This window comes from Mauremys reevesii, linkage group 1 (genome assembly GCF_016161935.1).
Source record: "Mauremys reevesii isolate NIE-2019 linkage group 1, ASM1616193v1, whole genome shotgun sequence".
Taxonomy (NCBI): Eukaryota; Metazoa; Chordata; order Testudines; family Geoemydidae; genus Mauremys; species Mauremys reevesii.
In genome coordinates, this window is record NC_052623.1 from 227,384,456 (window position 1) to 227,406,885 (window position 22,430).

The window sequence follows — 22,430 nt, forward strand, 5'->3', positions numbered from 1 at the left end:
AGACAAAGTCGCAAGCTAATTAATGAGCTTGCACTGTTCAAGAAACAGTCTTGAGCAGTGTAAGATGGTATATTTCTGGGGTGCAAGGCTGGGTGCTTGGGAGATTTGTTTCCCTGTGCATAGTTCATGAGTGGCTTGGAGAGCATTCATGCAGTTTAGCTGGGCATGCCTCTGCCTGCTGGTGGCTGAGTGATAACAGCACCTGGAAGGGTTTGCTGCTTGTCACTGGCAAAGCATTGTGAGAGACAGCCCAAGTTGGAGAGTTAAGGGGGCCCACAGTTCCAGGCTGTACCCCAGGGATCCCATCACAAGTGGTTCCTCATTTAGTAGTGAATCTTGGTCCTCCTTATGGGCACACAAGACCTGAAATGCTGAGGCGAATTCACTCCTGCTATTAGCAGGTGTAACTCTAGTGAAGTCAATGAAGGTATGCCAGCAGATAATTTGGCCTGCTGTTTTTACTGAACAGGCAGTGTAAAGGCCACACAGAGATCATGAAGTCTTTGCAGTGTCTCTTTATACGGCACTGTGGAGTGATGGAGAAGGGGCACTGTGGTCACACCACGCAAGTGAATGGAAAGGAATGGTCAGCTTACAGTATGCATCCAAGAGCTTAAAACCCTGCATGTGTGTGAAGGAAGTGGTGGAACCTCAGAAGGTTGTGATCGCTTCTCCTGCCCGAAGTCTGAAATAGATTTGTTGCATGGAAGCCCATTTCTCCTCAAATTCTCCATGTTTTTGTCCAACACAAAGCCTTTTTTTTTTCTTTTTCCAAGTTTTGCACAACACGTATGGAAAAGTTGAATAGAACTTAATTTTTCTGTAGGTTTTTTGTTTTTTTAAAAACACCCTATAGAAATGAATAGAGAATTAAATAAACTGCCATAGATAGAATTCTATAGGCTGGTTTGGAAAACATACAGAAAGGATTTCTTTCTCCAATAAATTACATACATTTTTAGATACATTTCTGTAGACCCCAAAGAATTCTTAAAACCCACTTTTTTGTTACTGGTTTTACCTCTATCAAATACTACAGGAGCTTTCCATGAAAGAAACATACCAGAGTGTGGCTGTAAGTCTTAACCAACAAGCTAACTTTTAAAGTACGTCTATTTTACCATGACACTCAGTTAAATATGGGGAGGCATTTTACATGTACAGCTTACCTACATAAGTTGCTTTGCTGTGGAGAACAATTTATGAAAAGAGTACTGGGCTCTAGAAATGCACCTCTTTTTACAGGATTTTCATGCTGAATGACTAAAAACAGGACAGGCAGTTCAGGTCAAGGTGAGTTTATTGTCCATACAGCATACCTAATCCCGTCAAAACACATTTCTTAAAACCATCTTTAAACTAGTCAAAACAGCAGGTTATTAATAAAAATGACTTAACACTGAACAGAGACAACCTTTTAAAAGGTAATCGAGACTACACTTTATCAGAATCTTATCCATCAAAAAACAATCTCACATACTTTCTAAATACTTTTTGTTTACACTGATCATGTCTACTACCGCACTCTCTAGCATCCCCTGACCATATAAACATCCACACCTCTTAAAGGGCACATTGTGAGAGGATAACTTTGACTTGATATGGCATCACACTCATTAAAGCAAAAAAAAAAAAAAAAAGTTTGAGAACAGATACTGTGCAACTGAGAGTGATTTCTGAGGTACATGATAACATGGTAATACACATAGTGGAAAAAATCCAGTGGCCGGGTGAGTTGCTGGGACCTTTTGAGCTGTCCAATTATTCAAGCAAAGACCAGCAGCATTAGGTTGGGATAATAGCACTTCCCTACCTCACCGGGATATTAGGAGCATGTATACATTAAAGATTGTGAGGCACTCAGATACTATAGTGATGGGGACCATATAAGTACCTAAGATAGAAGATAGATAGATAAACCAAATATTCCACTAAAAATGACAAATATTTGCCATACTATATCAAAGATCTGGGAAGGTACAATCTGCAAGGCACTTTTTTCAAAGTGGGTTGTAGAGAAGAAGGCTGGATTATGGTATTTGAAAAAAATCACACACTGGTGCTTTGAGATAGCACTTATTGATGCCAGACCCAAAAAAACCCCCAAAAAACCAAAAAAAAACAATTTTGTCTTTCTTGTCCTCAGTTTGAAATGAAAATTGTGCAAAACATACAATAGTTTTCATTTTAAGTGATATTGTCAAGTTGTTAGGACCCAGATTTTACATACTTTGAGTGCTGTGTATTATAATAGTAAATGCCCTCTTGATTCTAACCACATAGTAATTGTTTATTTTTTACTACACCACTGCAGCATCAAATATATTTGTTAAAAATGACTGCACACAGTGTAGGTCCTATGAAATAAATTGTGCATGCGGGCTCTAACTGTACTTTTTATGTGTCGGCTTTATACAAAATAAAGAACTACATTATTTAACTATATCATGCTCAGAGGCAGTTTTACAAACCTTACGTGGTAATACGAGGACTTGATTCAACAAACACATATACACCTGACTAATTTTATAGTAGTCCCTTTGTCAATGGGAGTACTCATACGGGTGAAGTTCTCACATGCATAGGTGTTTGCAGGATAAGGCTCTGAGTTATAATCTATCAGGTTCTTTAGGGTGAAATTCACCCATTACTGCATAATTCCTGAGTAATCGTGCTATATGCAGGGTGCACACATGGAGTGAGGGGAATTAAGTTAATCTCTGATCTACTGACAGGTCAAAAGCTCCTATGTAGCTTCTCCACATCCCTTTCTGGAAACAAATCTGTGTATTCACTTTCCCATCCCCAGAACTCTCTCCAAGCTGGCCTGTTTCAAGATGATGTGAAGACCCCCCCTCTGCAGTACACAGGGGTACAGAATGGCAGTTAGCCCTTCATAACATAGTGAATTTCACTATGCCTGCACTGAGTTCCACAGAAGTCTATAGGGCTCCACATGGGTGCAAGAGACTGCCTGCACAGATCTGATTGCAGGAGAGAGCCCTTAATGATGAACTTTCCAAGGAAAATGTATGTACTGCAGGAAATGGTGCTAGTGATTCAGCAGACAGCACACTCTTCCTTCTGAGTCCATAGCGAGTCAATGCCTAGCATGGTGGTAGAAGGAACTGTGCTTGGGAAAGTGCTATTTTTTGAATGAAATGAAAATCAAAGTCCTGACCATTGTGGTTGTTAAAAGTCCTATGGTATTTTTCACAATTCTTAACCCTGCTGTCCTGGCCAAATTCCAGCGTGGGTAATTACGTTCCATTCTCCTGGCCTACATTCTCCTTGCAGTTTCAATTCTACAAACAGTTGTTTAGTGCTGATGGCACATGACTGCTGTGTTCCATACCAGAAGTAGGTCAAGTGATCTCCATAAACACAGTGGCCAAATACTATGCCGACTTACACATGTACAGCTCCACTAAAGGGTGTTTTTAAGGGGCACAAGTTAGCACAGAATTTGGTCCAGCCCATAAATCACTTTGGTATACACCTATATGAAAGGTACTATATGTCACAGTAAGATCTTATAAGGAGGAGGGCTGTGCAGAGTTTTGGGGGGCATAATTTTGCCACAAAAAAGCAGTTATTTTGTGGCTCCATAATCTCACTTTCCATGTTTTTTTCATAATACGAGTTTTTTGTACCAGAACCTGCTAAATTTCATGTTTTTAATGTGAAAATGTTTATTTTTGTAAGAACAAAATTCCATAATTTGGAAAATGTCAAGGTTTCCGTTTAATTATATGGCCATTTTAGAGTGAAAATTTTACTGTTTTCACTTGCTCTATCTTTTTAAGAAAAATACCTAACATTTTGCAGGACTTTGGCTGTTTTGCAAAATTGGACTGATTTCAGAAAATTGAAACAAAATACAAAATCTCAACTACTGTATCTCAGGGCCTGATGCTGCAAACACCTTTGCATGGACAGAGACAGCTGAAACTGCATGGAGTGCCATCCAAAGGAATTTGTGGGAACTGGACCTATGTTTTCGGTTCTCATTGAGAATACTTAACATAGCCTTAACAAAAAGGTGGTTTTTGTTATAATATGCAGTGTTAAAAGCATGTAAAATCTGGGGCTCAAAAAGCCTGGCAGTATTACTTTAAGACCATTTGTTTTGTCTTTTGATACCCAGCCACTGAGAGAAGACTGTTGGGCCTAATCCTGTAGTCCATACTCAGGGAAAACTCCCTTTGAGGATTACAAAAGTAATGGGCTGATTATTTCTAAATCCACTGCAAATTAAGGGCCTGATTCCACTAACACTACTGAGCAGAGTGCTTGCTACCACAAGTAGGCCCATTGATTTCTCTATGCCAAATCATGGCATGGCTAACTAACAGTATGACAGGCAGCATCGTGGGCAAGGAAGCAGGCACCACACTGCTGGACAGCCCCCTCCCTAAGCAGGTTGGTGGAAAGGGGTAGAGCCCTGGCTCCCCCACCCTCAGTGTGGCCAGCCATGTGGCTGCACTGGTGCACTGTGATGCATACGCTACACTGAGTATAGACCTGGTGCAGTTTATTCCCTTTTTGAAGTAGAGAGGAGACCAGGAGGGGACTGTGACTCCTGGGGTCATAATCTGTTTTCTGGACTGCTCTAGGGGCAGCGTAACAATGCAGACAACCCAAAGTCACGATCTAGCCCTATGGGATTACTTATGGTAGTAAAGCATTACACTAGGTAGCAAAGGTACAATGCTCACTGTCCAGCACCTCAAGTAATCATTTGCATGGGGGCAAAGCACATGTAAAATGCTCCCAAACCAGAATTTTCTACTTATGTTGGAGGTAACATTTTAATATCCACAAGACACTCATTTTGCACAAATACAAATGACTGCATAAGGTGACATACAGTGAAGAATCAGGTCTTAAGTGCTTCTAGGATCGAGATCTATATGTGCAGGAATCTTTGCTGAACGGATCCTCGTGTTAATGTATTTTTTCCACTATGAAACGGATACCTAAGACCAAACGGGAGCCCAGTGTCCCTGCAATCTACAACTGTTCCCCTACACAACTGAAGCAACTGTGCTTTGCTCACCAAAACACAGGCTTTGGCTGCCTTTTGCATTGACCATCCATGAGGCTCCCAGCGGAAAGAACTGTAAAGTTGTGAGGTATTGTGAAAATGGGAACCTTTTTTGTCCAGTAAACCTGAGGTAAATATACTGTCTTTGCAGGATGTGATCAGAAAAATAAAATAAAATAAAATAAAAAAAAATCATGAGTACGCTATTAGAAAACAACTGTACAGGGCATTTCCAGTAAATCTAAGAACTCATCTCCACTTAACCGTCTACTTCAGGATTTGAAATTTAAGCAGTAAAATAATATATTATAAAAATGTTTATAAAATAGCAGCACACTCAGTGAAACAATACAGCTAAGTACTGTTAATGTGAATAAGAATGAAACAAATCATAGCTTCTTAGCAGCGCAAAAAAAAAAATAAAAAAAAAATAAACCCCTTAGATTCTTACTCCATTTTCTACCCTCATCTAGCCAAATATGGCAGAGTCCATTCATAAAATATTCTTCAAAGTAGCATGTTCTTTCTGGATTTTTAGCTTTAAAAAAATGCAAACATTAACATTTCATCCAACAGCTTCAAACTGTATATTTGCAATCTGTTAATACAATTGTGCAAAAAAAAAAAAAAATCGCCCCATCTCCTTTGCTATCTAAATGCCTCTTCTTTACAGATGGAGCAGGAAAAATAAATTCAAGTACACTGAATACACCTTTGTAATAAAAATCAAAGTCACGCACCTTGATGTTTACCATTTGTGTCTTTTGCACCAGCAATTTTCTTTCATTGTCCATAGATAAGCATGCAGGTGGTGTTAAGATCCTTCTGACACTGAACAATACACAGAATTGTCAGACTTTCATCCGGAATGTTGTGACAGGAATGTCATCTGAAGCAGGTGTTGGAATTTCCAGCAACACCAGAACTAGCGAAGTACATCAGATATTGGAAAATATTGACTATTAAAAGCTATATGCATTGTTGCTTTTTTTTTTTTTTTTTTTTTGCTCAGCACAATTGTCATAAACCATTTCATTTATCCCTTAGGAACAATTTTCAAAGTGCTTTTCGAATGAAATGGTTTATAATAATGCTAACTGTGGACCAGTAAAGTTATAAACATCTGGAAAATGTATTTTTTGGAGGGAGAGGGGGGATCAAAGGAAATCACATCTTCTTTAACACAGTGAGGATGTTAAAAAGGAAGATGGGCAGAGCATCATTTAATTGCCTTTACACCAAACTAAAGAGCTGCCAAAAGTTAACATTGATGTGTAGCATTAGCATTGTGAATGAATATAATGCTTTTTCACAGATGATCCACTGCATCTAGGAATCCAAAGTTCGGAGGTGGTCTGATTTGTTGACAGGTCATTTTTAATCTGTATATTTCTGCCATCTAATGCAAGCATTCTATACTTTGGCTTGGACCACTGCTGGAGAGCAGGATCAGCTTTATGCCAAAGATGCTGCTGTGTTTAGAATGAACCATTTCTGGAGGAAAAGTAGGAAGCAGTGGTGGTGGGGGGGGGAAAGAAACACCTGCTCTTCCGGCTGGCAAAATAAAGCATCTTCTTTCTTAGGTAGCAGCTACCACAGACAGCAAGAGTAAACAAAACTAACATACAGAGATCCAACAAACTGTTCTGACTAATAACAGAGGTGATAGATCAGCAAATCTCTTCTGCATCCAAAATGGTTCAATCACTTCAGGGATCTTTTCCCACTTTGCCCTAACCCCTTAATTCTATTGCTTTGCAATCTAGTCAAGCCATAACATCACACACACAATTCCTTTCTTACATTTAAAAAAGGGTGTGTATGCACTAGGTCATAATGCACGCACAAAAAAGTATATTCTACTTTGTTCCCACAAATGCAGGCTTACATTTATCTAGCTACTTTTTATGCTTTTATAAGCACTTAATATCACCAATACATAATCAAACAGCAAGTATCAAATATATCGTGGGATTCCCTTCTGTAGAACATCACAGGCACCAAATGCTTTTTTAAATTACTTCTTTTTTTGTTTTTGTTTTGTATCTAAAAGAGCTTTAAATACGTTCTATGTGGGAGCAGATTAAAAAAAAAAGATCATTCTAAAAAAAGGGGGGGGGGGGGAGCAGAGGGAGCAAGCATGACTGTCTGGGCTGACGTCCTCACAGGTTGATGTCTCTCACATCTGTGGGAGTGCTGGCCTGGTCCAGTTCATCCACCATCTTAGAAGGGTTTCTTTGCTGTTGCTGCTGCTGGACTTGCCTAAGATTGCTTACTAGCACCGACTCTATCTGTTCTTGGCAGGCTTTAAGGCAGTCCTAGAGAACAGGAAGCAAAGTGATCTGTTAGTCAATCTTTTCCCACTGTGCCAATCAAAGCGTCAAGACAAGCAGAAATGAGGCAAACCAAGATGGTCAGAGGCTACGTGAATGGAAATCATGCATTCACCCTAGAATTGGGCTATGAAGAGAAACAGGCTGCACGTCACTAGAAGCAGCCCACGTATGCAGCCCTTTGGGTGGAGTAAAGCAAATACCACATTTGTTACAATCTTGGCAACTTAAAATTCTAACTTTCCTGCAAGAAAGTAGTGCCTTTTGGAACGGGAACTCAATGATATTCATTGGCAATCTCCTGCAGGACAGATATAAATCCAAAAGGCAGGACTATACCTAGCTATGTAGTAGCTATGCAGTAGCTGCTGCATTCCCTCTGTGCAAGAAGAAACATGCCTTTAATAAAATCAAGGTTTTTGTAATTGTCCAAAGTACTACATCTTACAGCACTGCCATGAAGTGGGCTGTTACTATAGAACACTGAAGTATTTTCTTTAGAAGGGTCAGCAACGAAGAGGTAAAAAGGAGATGCCCCTAAGCTCAGAGAATCTGTACCCAGACTCCCAAAAATGTAATCCTGCCTCCAAACACTGCTTGACAGTTGGGCCTCATGAAAGACAACCCTGGTAGAAACAGTACAAACACAGCTGGGAAGCAACCGCCAGACAATCCAAGACACAGAGCACCAAGACCATTGTCAGCAGTTTGCAAGGACCATCTTCCACCCATGGAGCAAATTCAAATTCAAACAACCAAAATTATTCCAACAACAGGGGAAAGAGCAGGCCAAAGCTAGGACACTTATGTCTCACTGAAAATGGCACAGGCATTCAGGGTGCAGGCAAAATTAAAATAGCAATAATTAACAATACAGTAGAACCTCAGAGTTATGAACATCACAGTTACAAACTGACGAGTCAACCACACATCTCGTTTGGAAGTAGAAGTACACAATCAGGCAGCAGCAGAGACAAAAACAAAAACACCACCACCACCATCCCCATAATAAACAAATACAGTACAGTATTGTGTTAAACGTAAACTACTAAAAAATAAAGGGAACGTTTAAAAAAAAGATTTTAAAAAGCAAGGAAACTGTTTCTGTGCTTTTCATTTAAATTAAGATGGTTAAAAGCAGCATTTTTCTACTGCACAGTAAATTTTCAAAGCTGTCTTAAGACAATGTTCAGTTGTAAACTTTTGAAAGAACAACCATAACATTTTGTTCATTTGAACATTTCAGAGTTACGAACCTCCATCCCCAAAGTGTTTGTAACTCTGAGGTTCTACTGTAGTATTATCAGAAAACTACTTCTGCCGTAGACTTCAAAGCACTTTATACCGAGGATTAGATAAGTATCATTATTCCCATTTCACAGACTTGCAAACTGAGGTACAGAGGTGAAGTGATTTGTATCAGGTCACACATGGAGTCAGTGGTCGAGTCGGGAACAGAACAAAGTACTGCAGTACAACAGATCAAACCAGGGGCCTATCTGGCAAGCTCCCTCACCCACATAGTGGCAACCAGTGGAGTTTGAAGTCTGCACACAGGTATGCTTCGTCCCAGGCCTGCAATGTACATCTGTTGTCCCAGCCTGACTGGGAAAGCATAAGTCATGTCTGGGCATGTCTGCTCCACTGGTGACATTTATGTGCTTGATACAATTTGTGCTGGTGTGATTATTCCAGGTGATAAAATTCATGCTCTGCCAGGAATACCACTTTGTGTTGGACCCTGGAGACTCAGTGCTAGCAGTAAAGTCACACCCTCTCTCTGCAAAGAAACTACCATGCCTACATGGTGGAGCACCATTCCCAAACATTATTTGTACATGTAGATATACCGGCAAAAGAGTACAAGGGGATGGTTTGTTATGCTGATCAGATACAAGGAAGAGTGGACTGGATGAGACATTGGTCCTATCATGAACAAGAAACTTACCAAGGACGTGGAGGCCACTACTCAGTTCTAACATCAGTCAGCTAGGTACAGATCATGGCGGTACCATTAGAGCATCAGTAACAAGAGGCTAGTTCATCACTATTGCCTAGGCATAACTGGACCAGGATGGTGTCGTATTTTCCAGCTTAACCGTCAGAATCAACTGTTTCTTCCCTTATTGAGAATAACGTTGATCAATACCATTGTCAGATCACTAGCAGAGAGCAAGGCAATACTTGAAAACTGTGCTGCAGTGTCATGCCCGTGTGATGTGCAGTGGGTGGATTGTTACCTCTCTGTGTTTGGCATAGCTATGTGCCTCTTTAACCCGTGGCTCTGTGCTCCAGAGATGGAAGCCCCAACAAAGATTGATGAGACTGATATTAAACACTTAACTATAGGTGAAGAAAGTGGCAATTCCCATAGTTCAAGTTGCCTAATACTTTCCATTATAAGCCACTGCTTTCAGTTGCTTGTAACTTTGCCAAATTTCTATCCCTTGGGCTGAAATTTTCCATGCTTACTCTCTGTCTCAGGCTGACCTGATCTGGGAAAATTTAATCAAAACCAGCTCAGCCATTTCCAAGAATCAGGCTAGGGAAAGCAGGTAGTTTGACAAAAGTTAATTTAAAAAAATCCCAGCGGTTTTTCTGAAGAGCTCTAGCATCTTCAGGATTTGGAGTAGGACCTTCCAATTTGGATTCGGAGAAGTGTGGGGTCAGGTGCTGTATGCTCTCCCCATGAACATACACCCAGGCTAACCAAGTTATAAGCCTCTGAAAATTGTCATTTGTACATGCTCAGTACAGCCCATAAGAGCCTTGCTGCTAAAAGCCCCACAGAGCCCCTAACATACCAACTACACTGAAACATGCCTCAGGAACAGAGCTAGAGCTCTGGATGTACTATAGATGTAACAGATGGAGTAGCAGCTGCTGCAGGCCCTTAACCTAGGAGAAGGCAGAGATTAAAGTGAGGGGAAATGACATTCTCCTTGGCTTGAGGTGCCAACACTCTTCCTCCTGTTTCAATATACTTGCTCCACTGGGGGGAAGGTGTGCTGGGCATAAGGGAGAAACCATGAGTTCTAGTGTCATCTCTTTCACTTGTTTGTGTTAATAAGCCTGTGCACTTCACAGTCATTACTGAGCAAGGCCTCATACCCCTACCTTAAGGAGGCAGGCAACTACCATTCTCCCCATTTTACAGAAGATGAACTAAGAGTTTACACAAGGTCACTTTGGAAAAGCTTAGCACAGAATTCAGGGACCAGATTCTAGGCTGTACATCGCATGAAGTGCAGTGGGGACAACGACGTCTTTTAAGTCACCTTTCCACTATGCAGAATCTGGCCTGCTCTTTGGCATCAGTGTAGCCCAAGGGTCAGTAACCTTTCAGAAGTGCTGTGCCGAGTCTTCATTTATTCACTCTAATTTAAGGTTTCACGTGCCAGTAATACATTTGAACATTTTTAGAAGGTCTCTTTCTATAAGTCTATAATATATAACTAAACTATTGTTGTATGTAAAGTAAATAAGGTTTTTAAAATGTTTAAGAAGCTTCATTTAAAATTACATTAAAATGCAGAGCCCCCCGAACCGGTGGCCAGGACCCAGGCAGTGTGAGTGCCACTTAAAATCATCTTGCGTGCCATAGGTTGCCTACCCCTGGTGTAGCCCTTATCATAAATTAGAGGAATCCCAGAGGCTGCTCTAGTTTATGGCAATCTGTCTGAAATAGTAATGTGCCCCTAATGACAGATATATTCACTCTGTACTGTGCTGATTATGAGACAGCCCTCTAAGATGTACCTTAGCTTCAGAAGAAGGAGAGTGCACATCATGTATTCATTCCACAGCATACTCCTTTTAATTTCCTGGGGTCCGTTTTTCTTAGAACAACTAACCAGAATGTAAGTCTTCATCTGCGCTTTTCATGAAACACCCTTATTTCTATCTCTCTGCATTCATACCCACACTCTGTGTATAGACCTGTTGTCCTCTGGAGATTAGAGGTATATTGTGGGCACAAACAATGAGTAACAATGTAAGCTAATACACAGGTGCACTGAGCAACCACAACTGCAGTTAAGTCAATGGAAGCAGGGGATGCTCAGCACCTTAGAAACTCAAGATAGTGTCTCAAGTTGGACACCCCCTCCCGCTCCCAAAATGCAGTGCCTAAAGTGGGAGGTCGTGTCTAAAAATGCTGGCCTATATGACTTGCACTAGGCCACAGAGTGAGTCAGTGGCAATGCCAGGAACAGAATGCTGATCTCTTGACCCATGGTCTAGTATCCTATCCACTGGACTACATGTACTGTCAGCACACTGGATCAGTCATTGAATGGACATGTTTCAAAATGCTAACTGCACTCCAACAACAGGTATTTGTGCACACTGTGCACCATACCAGAGCAAGAAGGCTTGCCCATAATCCTGTATTAAGAACTCATGTAGCAACCATGCCAGCAGGAGTTATTCATATTAAGACACTTAATTACCAAAACCACGTTTTCTCTGGTTTTCATGAATCTACAAAAGACTTTGCTGCCTTATTGTAAAAGGAGTCCTGTTGAGGATGAAAGGCTAGGGTTGCCAACCCTCCAGGATTGTCCTGGAGTCTTCAGGAATTAAAGATTAATCATTAAAGATTGTGTCATGTGATGAAACTTTCAGGAATACGTCCAACCGAAATTGGTGACCCTATGCCAGGCCTAAAATTAGACCTCCTACCAACTTCTTTGGTATGAGGTGCATTGTGCTGTCTATCCCTCCTTATACTTTGCATACATGCTACATTCATATCAGAAAGCAAGGGACTGAAACCTACTGGATTCCTGCTCTTGGAGAGATGTGAAGTTTTAATACCCAGCTTGCTAAGCATGGAGCAGGAAGATTGAAGTGAAGGAGTACCGTACATGTCACTGAGAAAAAGTAACTAAATACCCTGGATTTATTGGTGATGGGAGATGAAGCAAAAAATCTGGATTTTTACAGTGCTGCAGCCATTAGATGTTGGGGTATTTCTGTTGGGTTTTTTTGCAAGAGGTGTGTAGGGGGACTGATTGTTTTGTTTTTAATGGTCCTGCTAGTGATGACAAATCTGTCTAGTTATTTTAAGGTGAGAACTTTTGCTTTTATTCATCTTGCTGGGAAATGGTTGGATGCTTTCTATAGTCAGGGAATTGAACATTTAATGGTGAGGACTGGGCCTCTCGTCCCAAATATATTGCTGCCAAAACCCCTCAAAAATTCAAATAAATCCCATGCTCAAGAACACATGTGCATTCTAGGTCCATTACCAACATTCACATATTTAAGAAGTAGTAACTGTAATATCATGTTCCACGGTTTAGTAAAATGACTGGGCTTATGTTAAAATGTCCAGTGAGTCCATTATAGCATATTCTGGCAACTGCTTGTTGCAACATAATTGGTTTTCTGTTTGTGGTCTGTTTTCCTTTCCCATAAACTGCTGCTGATGTGCTTGTGTTCACTGGAGAAGACCTAAGCAAATGAATATAATCTATCATCAGACACAATATCTCGTTTTCAAACAGTTTTTGCAGCTAGATTGACAGAAGTGCAAGGTAATCAAGGGATGAGCCCCAAGGTCACACAGGAGTTTACCAGCACAGATGAACCCCCCCACATCAGAAGGATTTCATTGAGTGTATACATCTCCCTATCACCAAATAAAAGTTTCCAGCCATGCTAACCTTCCTTCATACAGGGCCTGACACTGCTCCCATTGAAGTTGATGGCAAAATGGTGCAGATCAGGCTCAGAAATAAAAAATTGGAAGAGTGCGGATATCCATTTGCAGAATATCATGAAACTTTGCATTTATAAAGCACGTTTCATACAACGATCTCAGTATGCTTTTAAAACATTAAGGGTCAAAACTGCAAACCAGAATGTCTTTCTAAAACAAACCAGGCATTTGCACAGCCAAGTACCAATCTCAGTGCTTTACAACCCAATTCTCTACAGAACTGCAGGGTTTTGCATCTAACATAAATCCTGAAAATCCTCACCCAGTTAAGTCAGTTTCAGAACTCTCTTATAATATTATACATCTTTTAATAATTCATAGCAAAAACAAATAATGATCCATTTAATTTATGCAGAGCCCTAAAATGACACTTCCCAGGGCTGTGAGGCACCTCACCACACCCTGCCCTTAGCGTGAGGAAATTTTGTCTGTGCCTGCCTTGTATCAGCTCCCTGTTACCACCAGTTTCTGGTAGCAGAAGTACTGCCCTCCAGGCCTCCACAGGCCTTGCTCTCTCTGTACAGGTTAGCAATAGGCACACACCAACCCCAAGTTCTCCGAGCATTCCCTGTAGTGTCCAGCCCCTTATCCACTGAACTCTCCCAGAATTACCAGACTCACCGTTCCCAAAGGAACTGTACACCCCAGCTCACTAGTTACACCTTAGAAAACAGCTCTGCTGAACACACAGCATTTAGATGTTTTTATAGTGAAAACAAGAATAAGTTTATTATCAAAGGACAGAGATTCAAGTGATAGTGAGTAAGAATACTGGAAACAAATGGTTACATATATAACAAAATCATAACACACTTTTTGAAAACTAAACTTAAGTAACAAGGAATGTCTATCTTCTGCAAGAAAGCATACCCCAAGTTCTTTCCCCAGTATTTTCAACCAGTTTGGCAGAGATCCCTTCTCATAAAATCATGCCCGCTGACCGCTTGTCCTTATAGACTGAACAAATATCTAGGGGTTCATCTGTACCTTGGGTACAGTTTCAAAAGTTCATTGTATTACCCCTAAACAAGCTGACTTCTGCTGTTTCCCTCTTCTTGTTAATTTCCTCTCTGAAGATTTCACAATCCTTCATTGGCACGCAGCTCAGACTTTTGAGTAGAGGCCTATTGTGAACCATACAATACTTAATTTACAGGTAAACAGCCAGACAGATAAGCGGTCCTTGTCTGTAAGAAAACCTGCTTTTCACTGTTGCTGGTGACCGCTCCCTTAATGCAGACCTTAAGAAATAATTTTCAGTGTATATACGTAACTCCCTACGCAACCTCTGTACGTGCATTTTGCAGTGATACTGATGACCAGGGTGACACAGGCTTTGAGTTCTCACATGACACTCTTGGGTGAACTAAAAATACCAGACTCTGGGATCCCTGTAACCCATATGCACCTGTTATGCCCTCTGCCAGTTGGCATCAAGAGGTTCCTGGGTAACAATTACATCTGAGGCCTGGTCTACACTATAGAGTTAGGTCTTTTGTAAGGTATCATTACAAAGCTTATAATCTACGAGTGTGGTCATCTTATTTGTATAAATGTATCACTCTTGTATCTGAAACTAGAAATATAAAATATAACTCTGAAGGCCTATTGTAATTATGCAAAGCGTGGGCCATTAATGGTGGCTTGGAATCTTGATGGCTCCCATTAACCAGGACAATTGTCTATAGATGGTTGTGAATCTTCCTATATACATGTGTGCTGGGAGGTGGGTAATGAAGTCTTACAGTGACATGTGATCATGTCACCTGAACTGGAATCCATCTTTAACCTGGTGCTTTTCCACTGAGAAAGGGGGGGTGGGACAAAGGATTTCTGCCTTATGCCAAAGATATATAAGTGGGTGGAACAGAGAAAAGGGGGCAGCCACCATGAGAAATCTCCTAGCTACCACCTGAGCTAGAACAAGGGTTGTACCAGGGGAAAGGATTGTGCCCAGAGTAGGAAGGTGTCCAGTCTGTGAAAGAAACTTATTGAAACATCTCTGAGGGTGAGAGTTTATCTGTATTCAATTTTAGTACTGTATTAGACTTAGATTTGCGTGTTTTATTTTATTTTACTTGGTAATTCACTTTGTTCTGTCTGTTACTATTTAGAACCACTTAAATCCTACTTTCTGTATTTAATAAAATCACTTTTTACTTATTAATTAACCCAGAGTATGTATTAATACCGGGGTGGGGCAAACAGCTGTGCATATCTCTCTATCATTGTTATAGAGGGCGAACAATTTATGAGTTTACTTTATAAAGGGTAAAACGGATTTGTTTGGGGTTTGGACCCCGTTGGGAGTTGGGTATCTGAGTGTTAAAGACAGGAACACTTCTGTAAGCTGCTTTCAGTTAAGTCTGCAGCTTTGGGGCACATGGTTCAGACCCTGGGTCTATGTTGGAGCAGACTGGTGTGTCTGGCTCAACAAGACAGGGTGCTGGAGTCCCAGGCTGGCAGGAAAAGCAGGGGCAGAAGTAGTCTTGGCACATCAGTTGGCAGCCGCAAGGGGGTTTCTGTGATCCAAACCCTCACAACCGTCTTTTCTTCTTCGAGTGCTTGCTCATGTCCATTCTATTGTAGGTGACTCCCAAGCAGCACCACCAGAGGCGGGTAGAAGTTCATGGACATGCCGATTGCAACACAGCTCTTCCAAATCCAGCATCACCTCTAGCTTGCTGGGTGATAGTGTAATGCATCGTAAACATGTGTACTGAAGTCCATGTCGCGACCCTGCACATGTCCTGGATAGGGACATGCGCCAGGAAGGCAGCCAAAGACGCCTGAGCCCTAATCAATGAAGGCACAGCCTGCACCAACTCCTAACAAGTACAGATGCAGGTGGTGATCCAATTTGAAATCCTCTGAGAGGACACTGGAAGGCCCTTCAGCTTGTCAGCTGTCATGATAAAGAGCTGGGTCGATCTGTGGAAGGGCTTTGTGCTCTCCAGGTAGAAAGCCAGGGCGCGCCTGACATCTAGAGTGTGCAGCCGCCTCTCATCATTGGTCATGTGAGGCTTTGGACAGAACACTGGGAGGAAGATATCTTGGTTGATATGGAAGTGCGACACCATCTTTGGCAGGAAGACTGGATGGGACCTCAGCTGGACCATGTCCTTGTAGAATACCATGTACGGGGGCTCCAAAGTGAGGGCTTTAATCTCGGAGACACGTCTCACCGAGGTAATAGCTACAAGGAATGTAACCACTCACGACAAGTGGGAAAGGGAACCAGAAGCCATAGGCTCAAAGGGTGGACCCGTGAGCCTGGAGAGGACCAGGTTGAGGTCCCATTGGGGAACTGGGTCCCAGACCAGTGGAAAGAGTCTTTCAAGGCCTTTCAGCAACCTGATAGCCATCTCATGCGAGAACACCGATCTATCCTGGATGCAAGGATGGAAGGTCAATATGACTACCATGTGCACCTTGATCGAAGAGAAGGCGAGGCCCTGGTGCTTTAAGTGAAGCAGGTAATCCCGGATGGACTGCAGAGACGACTGGGTCAGGGAGATATCCCGCTTTGATGCCCAGCAAGAGAAACGCTTCCACTTTGCCAGGTAAGTTGCTCTGGTGAAGGGCTTTCTGCTCCCCAAGAAAACCTGCTGTATCTGACTAGAGCAGGTTTGTTCCTCTGGATTCAGTCACGCAGCATCCAAGCTGAGGTGGAGAGAGATAAGGTTCGGGTGCAGGTGCTGACCATGATCCTGCGAGAGTAGGGCTGGGTGGATGGCAAGTGGCCACAGGGCTGCCATGTCCAGGTTCATGAGCATGCCAAACCAATACTGGCGAGGCCATGCTGGGGTGATCATAATGACCCGTGCCTTGTCCCTCTTGATTTTTGAGAGGACTCTGCTGATGAGCGGAACTGGCGGGAAGGCGTAAATCAGGTCCCCTGACCAAGAAAGGAGAAAGACATCGTATAGTGAGTGTCTGCCAAGGCCTTGAAGCGAGCAAAACTGATGGCACTTCCTGTTCTTTCTGGTGGCAAACAGGTCCACTCGAGGAGCTCCCCACTTCTGGAGGAGCATTCTGACAACTTCAGAGTGAAGGGACCACTCGTGGTGAGAGAAGAAGGACCTGCTGAGGCGATCTGCCAGCGTGTTCCATACGCTGGGGAGATGTGAGGCTTCCAGGTGGACTGCATGCTGAATGCAGAAGTCTCACAGATGGAGGCCTTCTGGCACAGAGCCGATGATCGAGCTGCCCCTGCCTGCTCACACAGAACATGGAGGCCGTGTTGTCCGTCAACACCTGCACCACCCGACCAGACAATTGGGGAAGGAAGACACGGAAGCCAGACAGATGGCTCTGAGCTCTCTGATGTTTATCTGTAAGGCCTGGTCCACACTGGGGGGCAGTGTCGAGGTAAGATATGCAACTTCAGCTACGGGAATACCGTAGCTGAAGTCGAAGTATCTTATCCCGACTTACCTCCCGTCCTCACCACTCGGGATCAACGTCCGCAGCTCCCCTGTCGACTTCACTACCGCCACTCGCTCCAGTGGAGTTCCGGAGTCGACGGGAGCGCGTTCGGGAATCGATATATCGCGTCTAGATGAGACGCGATATATCGATCCCTGCAAAATCGATCGCTACCCGCCGATTCGGCGGGTAGTCTGGACGTACCCTAACACAAGCTCCTTTTGAGACCATAACCCCTGAGTCTGCAGTATATCGAGATACGCTCCCCAACCAAGGTTGGATGCAGGTGTGGACAGAAATGCTAGGTGCTGAGTGCCTCTGCTGCTACCCACGTAGCAGGCAGGTCTTGAAGTGGGCTTGACGGTTCAACGGGAGTCAGGTCCTGGCCACCGTCTGGAGGGGAAGACCTACCCCACGTGGGTCTTAGCTCTCCTCCATCTCTCTCCTTCCCTTTATAGGACGTAGGATAATGCCCCTTCCCGGCCTTTCTTTGCTTTTTAGCCAGTATTGCGGATGGGGATCTGCGCCGGTCAGAGGCCATGGTGCATTGGAGCAGAGTCCGATCTCGTCAGATCCGAGGCCAGAGGGAGGGCTGACTCCACAAGGAGCTCTCGGAGACGAATGTCCTGCTCCTTCTTGGTCTGAGGCCTGAAGCTCATACAAATGTGACACTTGTTGCTCATGTGGGTTTCTCCTAAACACTTCAGGAAGCTTCTATGGGGATCACTGACTGGCATAGGTTTTTTGCAACAGTCACAAGGTTTGAAGCCTGGGGACCAGGGCATGCCCCATCCCTAGGCTAAGTCCCATATGAGACTAACTAATTATTTCTAACTTAACACTAAGGGAACTATTAACTATACAACTTTAAACAACTACATATAACAAGTTCACTACTAGACACAGTAGAGATAGAAAAGCTTGCCGAAGCAAGGAGATGTTCTAGCACCGTTACTGGCGGTAAGAAGGAACTGAGGGAAGGCGGAGATGGCAGTGCCCCTTATACCGGCACATATGTGCACCACTCCAGAGGGCACCTGAGCCAGTCCCCTATGGATACCACTGAAGGAAAAACTTCCGGCACCAGTGCATGTGGCAAGCACACACACCTACAATGGAATGGACATAAGCAAGCACTTGAAGAAGAACTTTCAGTCACTACTGAACCAGCGTGGATCTCTATTGGCAGCTTAGGACCCAATTCTGCCAGGTCCTAAGCACCTTCTGGGAGATGCCTACTGCCATTAGGGCCCACTAACTTCAAATTGAGGGGTCTCAGTACTTTGCAGGACTGAGCTCTTGATGAACGTATCTACAGTTTGTTTCCAACCCCTCTGTGCCATTTGTCCAACAAGATTTCTAGCCTGTTTTTTGGGGTTTTTTTTAACCAAAGACGAGGTTTAGAAAAGAATCTGAACTTATGGAAACTGATCTGAAACTCAGAATCTTTTAGGTTTGCCCATCAAATAGTCAGGGAGTAAATACATCTTGGAATATGAAAGAGGCTCAATGGAAGTAGATGACATGCTATGGAACACTGTCTAAGAAACAATCCAGAAACTGTAGGTCTACTGATGTAACAAAGTCTCATTTTATTTACACTCATCTGGGTACACTGAAAGCCTATTAAACACCATCCTCACCAGGCAACATTCTTCATCAAGAAACCATCACAAAATATCCGCAAATGCTTTGAACACAATTCTGCTCCACTTAACCTCTTCTAAGCAAATAATTTTGGACTATGAGAGATCACTTAAGAGAGGTGTCGCTATATTTTGGAAATCTAATATAAAACAATTTATCTAGTGCTTAGAGCAGGTTTAGACAATCTGATAACAAAGATGCTTGCAGCCAATCTACATTAGCATTAAATGAACCATGTTATTTTTGAACTGCTTTCAAATCAAACATCTGCAAGCAAACCACAATTTTTGGCCTGTACGATAACTAGCTGAAGAACAACATATTAGAGAGGTTTTTTTTTTATTTATTTGGTTTTTTTAATTAAATGATCTAAAAGACACCACTGAGCTACAATTACACACGTTTTTGTTTACACCACTACTTCACAGTTGCTGCCAAAGCTCAAAAGCTTAAATCCAAAGTCTGGATGCTTTGCTGAGTGATAAAATTCAGCAGTCCGAAAACACTGAAAAATTCACAGGACATCTCTGTGCAAAAAAAAGGTGGATTTTTCCTAAGTGTTTACTGGTACTTAAAGAAGAGAACTGTTAGCCTACCTGATGACTATTCAAACGTCTCTGGTTCTCTTAAGCAACATTCCTGAAAAGGACCCTTTTAAAAACTTAAAGAAAAACCAGAGGAGGAAAACAGGAGAAGTACTTCTTTCAAGAAAGAGGAGATATGTAACAAATGTAAGGGGGTGCAGTGGGTGATTGCTGTAACAGTGCTGGTCTCCTGTTATTTACACTTTGCTTTGAGAGCACAGGAATGCAACTACTCATGCATTTAGGAATAAGGATTTGCATAAATTCCAGCACAGAACCTGTGATCCACACTGTTAAGGACAAAAGACACTGGATTCCCACTTGGTCCCATTTGGGCCCCAATTCCTGAAAGCACTTAAGCACATGATTAACTGCATGGAATTTGTGCATGTGCTATCAGCATAGGGATGCTTTCCTGAATCGGGGACTTGATTTGCAGTACACTGGCCCCTAACTCTGCAACACTCCTGTCTATACGGACCAAGGGCTGAAAAGTGACAATGTGAAAATGCCATCCCATGTCTCATGTTGTTGGTGTTTTATTGATTCCAGATCAAATTGATTCAGTTTACAAATAGAAAAATGCTTCTTTTGTTGTTCTCACTGGTTATGAATTATGGCTACAAAGTTTGCTTGTATAGCCCAGTTTACCCATCTCTAAACAGGGAAAATAATATGTTGCTTTCCCGCAGGGGTGTTGTGTAGGTAAATTAATTTAAGGGACACCATCATACTTAAGTAGGGTAAATAAAATCACATTTCTGCCAGAATTTGTTTACTTACTGTGTTACCAGGACTGCCTAAGATGACTATAACTGAAAGGGATCAGGGAAAACAAGTTTTTTCCCCCTCTAATTTTTCAGTTTTCTTAGTTCATTTGACAACACTGTGTTTACATTTAGTTCCACTGTTTCCCCAGGATAGGCATTGTTAGTCTTTAAGGTGCCACCGGATTCCTTGTTGTTTTTGTGGATACAGACTAACACGGCTACCCCTTGATATCAGGATAGGCAGTTTCTCCTGTTGTTTGGGAGGTCTTTCACAACTGAGGGGAAAACATTTTTTTAGGAAAACATAAATGTAAAGCCAAAAAAATTGGCAGGAGGAATTCAGGGGCATTTATCACACCTCAAATTAAGTCATTTTGAAAGCTGAATTGAGATTTCAAGTTGACAGTGGTCCTTTAATGGTAGTAAAATACTTTGAGATCTTCAGATGACAGAAGTGCATATTAAATAACAAGAACAATATCAATAATAATGTCAGAGTTTATAAAAATTGGGATTCCTAGAAAACCTACAATATTTGTGTTGCATTAGACAAAGCTAAACTAGGGCTATGTGTGTATATAATGAGGAATCTTTGCTACTCATTATCAGTGTCTTCTGTCAGCTTGAACAGGTCACACATCTGCAGTGGTGCAGGTCGGGGCAAGCCTCCAACCAGATGATCACAGTCTATCACCAGTCCATGAGATCTGACAGCTATGTTTGTGATGGAGAGCTCATTACTTGGAGGTCTTACTTCCTCTGCAAGCTGGCTCGCTTTCACAGCACTGCACCCTTCTCTGTATTTATGAATGGACTTGACGGAACTCCACTATTAGCCTACAGTGTAACTGCATCACCCCATTGTTACTACACACGCACAGCACTCACTGGAGAACAAAAAGCTGAATGAGCTAGAGCAGCTGCCAACTCAGGCAAAGACAACTTAGGAAACTATCTCATTCTTCCTTTCTTTTGAGGCTATTTTGTCTGTTGTTTCCTTGCATACAAAATGCAGCCTGCAACAAATAAGGCAGGATAGGACACAGCAAGCCCTGTTACATGGTTCCAAAACCACAGGCCCTAAACCCTACAAAAGAGGGAATAAATGACGTGTGTGCCTTAGGAACAGTGCTCAAATGCTATCCATTCTAGACAGACTGCCAATGGATATTCCATGATTTTATAATGTGGTTCAACAAAAACTTAATTCTAGAATGTGGCAACTCTGAACTTCAGTTAGATCTAGAGATTTGGAAGGATCTGTGTGAAGATAATATCAGAATTATTTCTTTGGCTGAAAAGTAATATACATAGCAGATTTAATGTAGGATGTTTTAGGAAGGGCAAGAAGAGAGTATTTATGATATTTGCAGCAGAGGTTGTCATTTACTATGGGCCAGATTTTCAAAACAGATCAAAGCCACATTTTGAAGGGCTCAGAGCCCACCAATCAGGCCAGAGTTTCAGAAGTCCTCAGCTTCCAGCAACTACCACGGTGACACTTCATAGACAGATTTTCAAAAGTCCTCAGCACCCACCCTACGCCCAACAGGCTGATTGCTCCTGAAAACCTGTCCACTTATTCTAGTGCCCAATTTTGAGTGCTGAGCTCTATGGAAAATTTGGCCCTATATATCTGTACAGAGCCAACCACAATGGGGCCATAATCTGGTTGCCCAATAGGTGGTACTGAGGCACAGAGATAGTAAGGGTGGGATCCACAAAGGTACCTAGGCACCTAAATCTGAGTTTTAGGTGTCCAAGTCCCAGTTTTGGCTACACTGCTATCCACAAAACTCCCACCAAACCCTGTAGTCACCTAAACTCACTGGGTGACTACGTTTCAGGGTAAAGCTCCCTCAGCACTTACGTTTCAGCTTCTGGGCATGTACACTG

The 22,430-nt window shown here is 42.3% G+C and overlaps 1 protein-coding gene across 1 annotated transcript in view; it reads right to left on the bottom strand.

Moving 5' to 3' along the window:
* Positions 1-1,282: 1,282 nt before the first annotated feature.
* Positions 1,283-22,430, bottom strand: part of CCND2 (cyclin D2) — a 56,015-nt gene continuing 34,867 nt past the window's right edge. Inside the window, exon 5 of the mRNA XM_039501758.1 lies at positions 1,283-7,365. Within this exon, the coding sequence (XP_039357692.1) occupies positions 7,210-7,365 (156 nt within the window). The 3' untranslated portion in view covers positions 1,283-7,209. The remainder of the gene's footprint in view (positions 7,366-22,430) is intronic.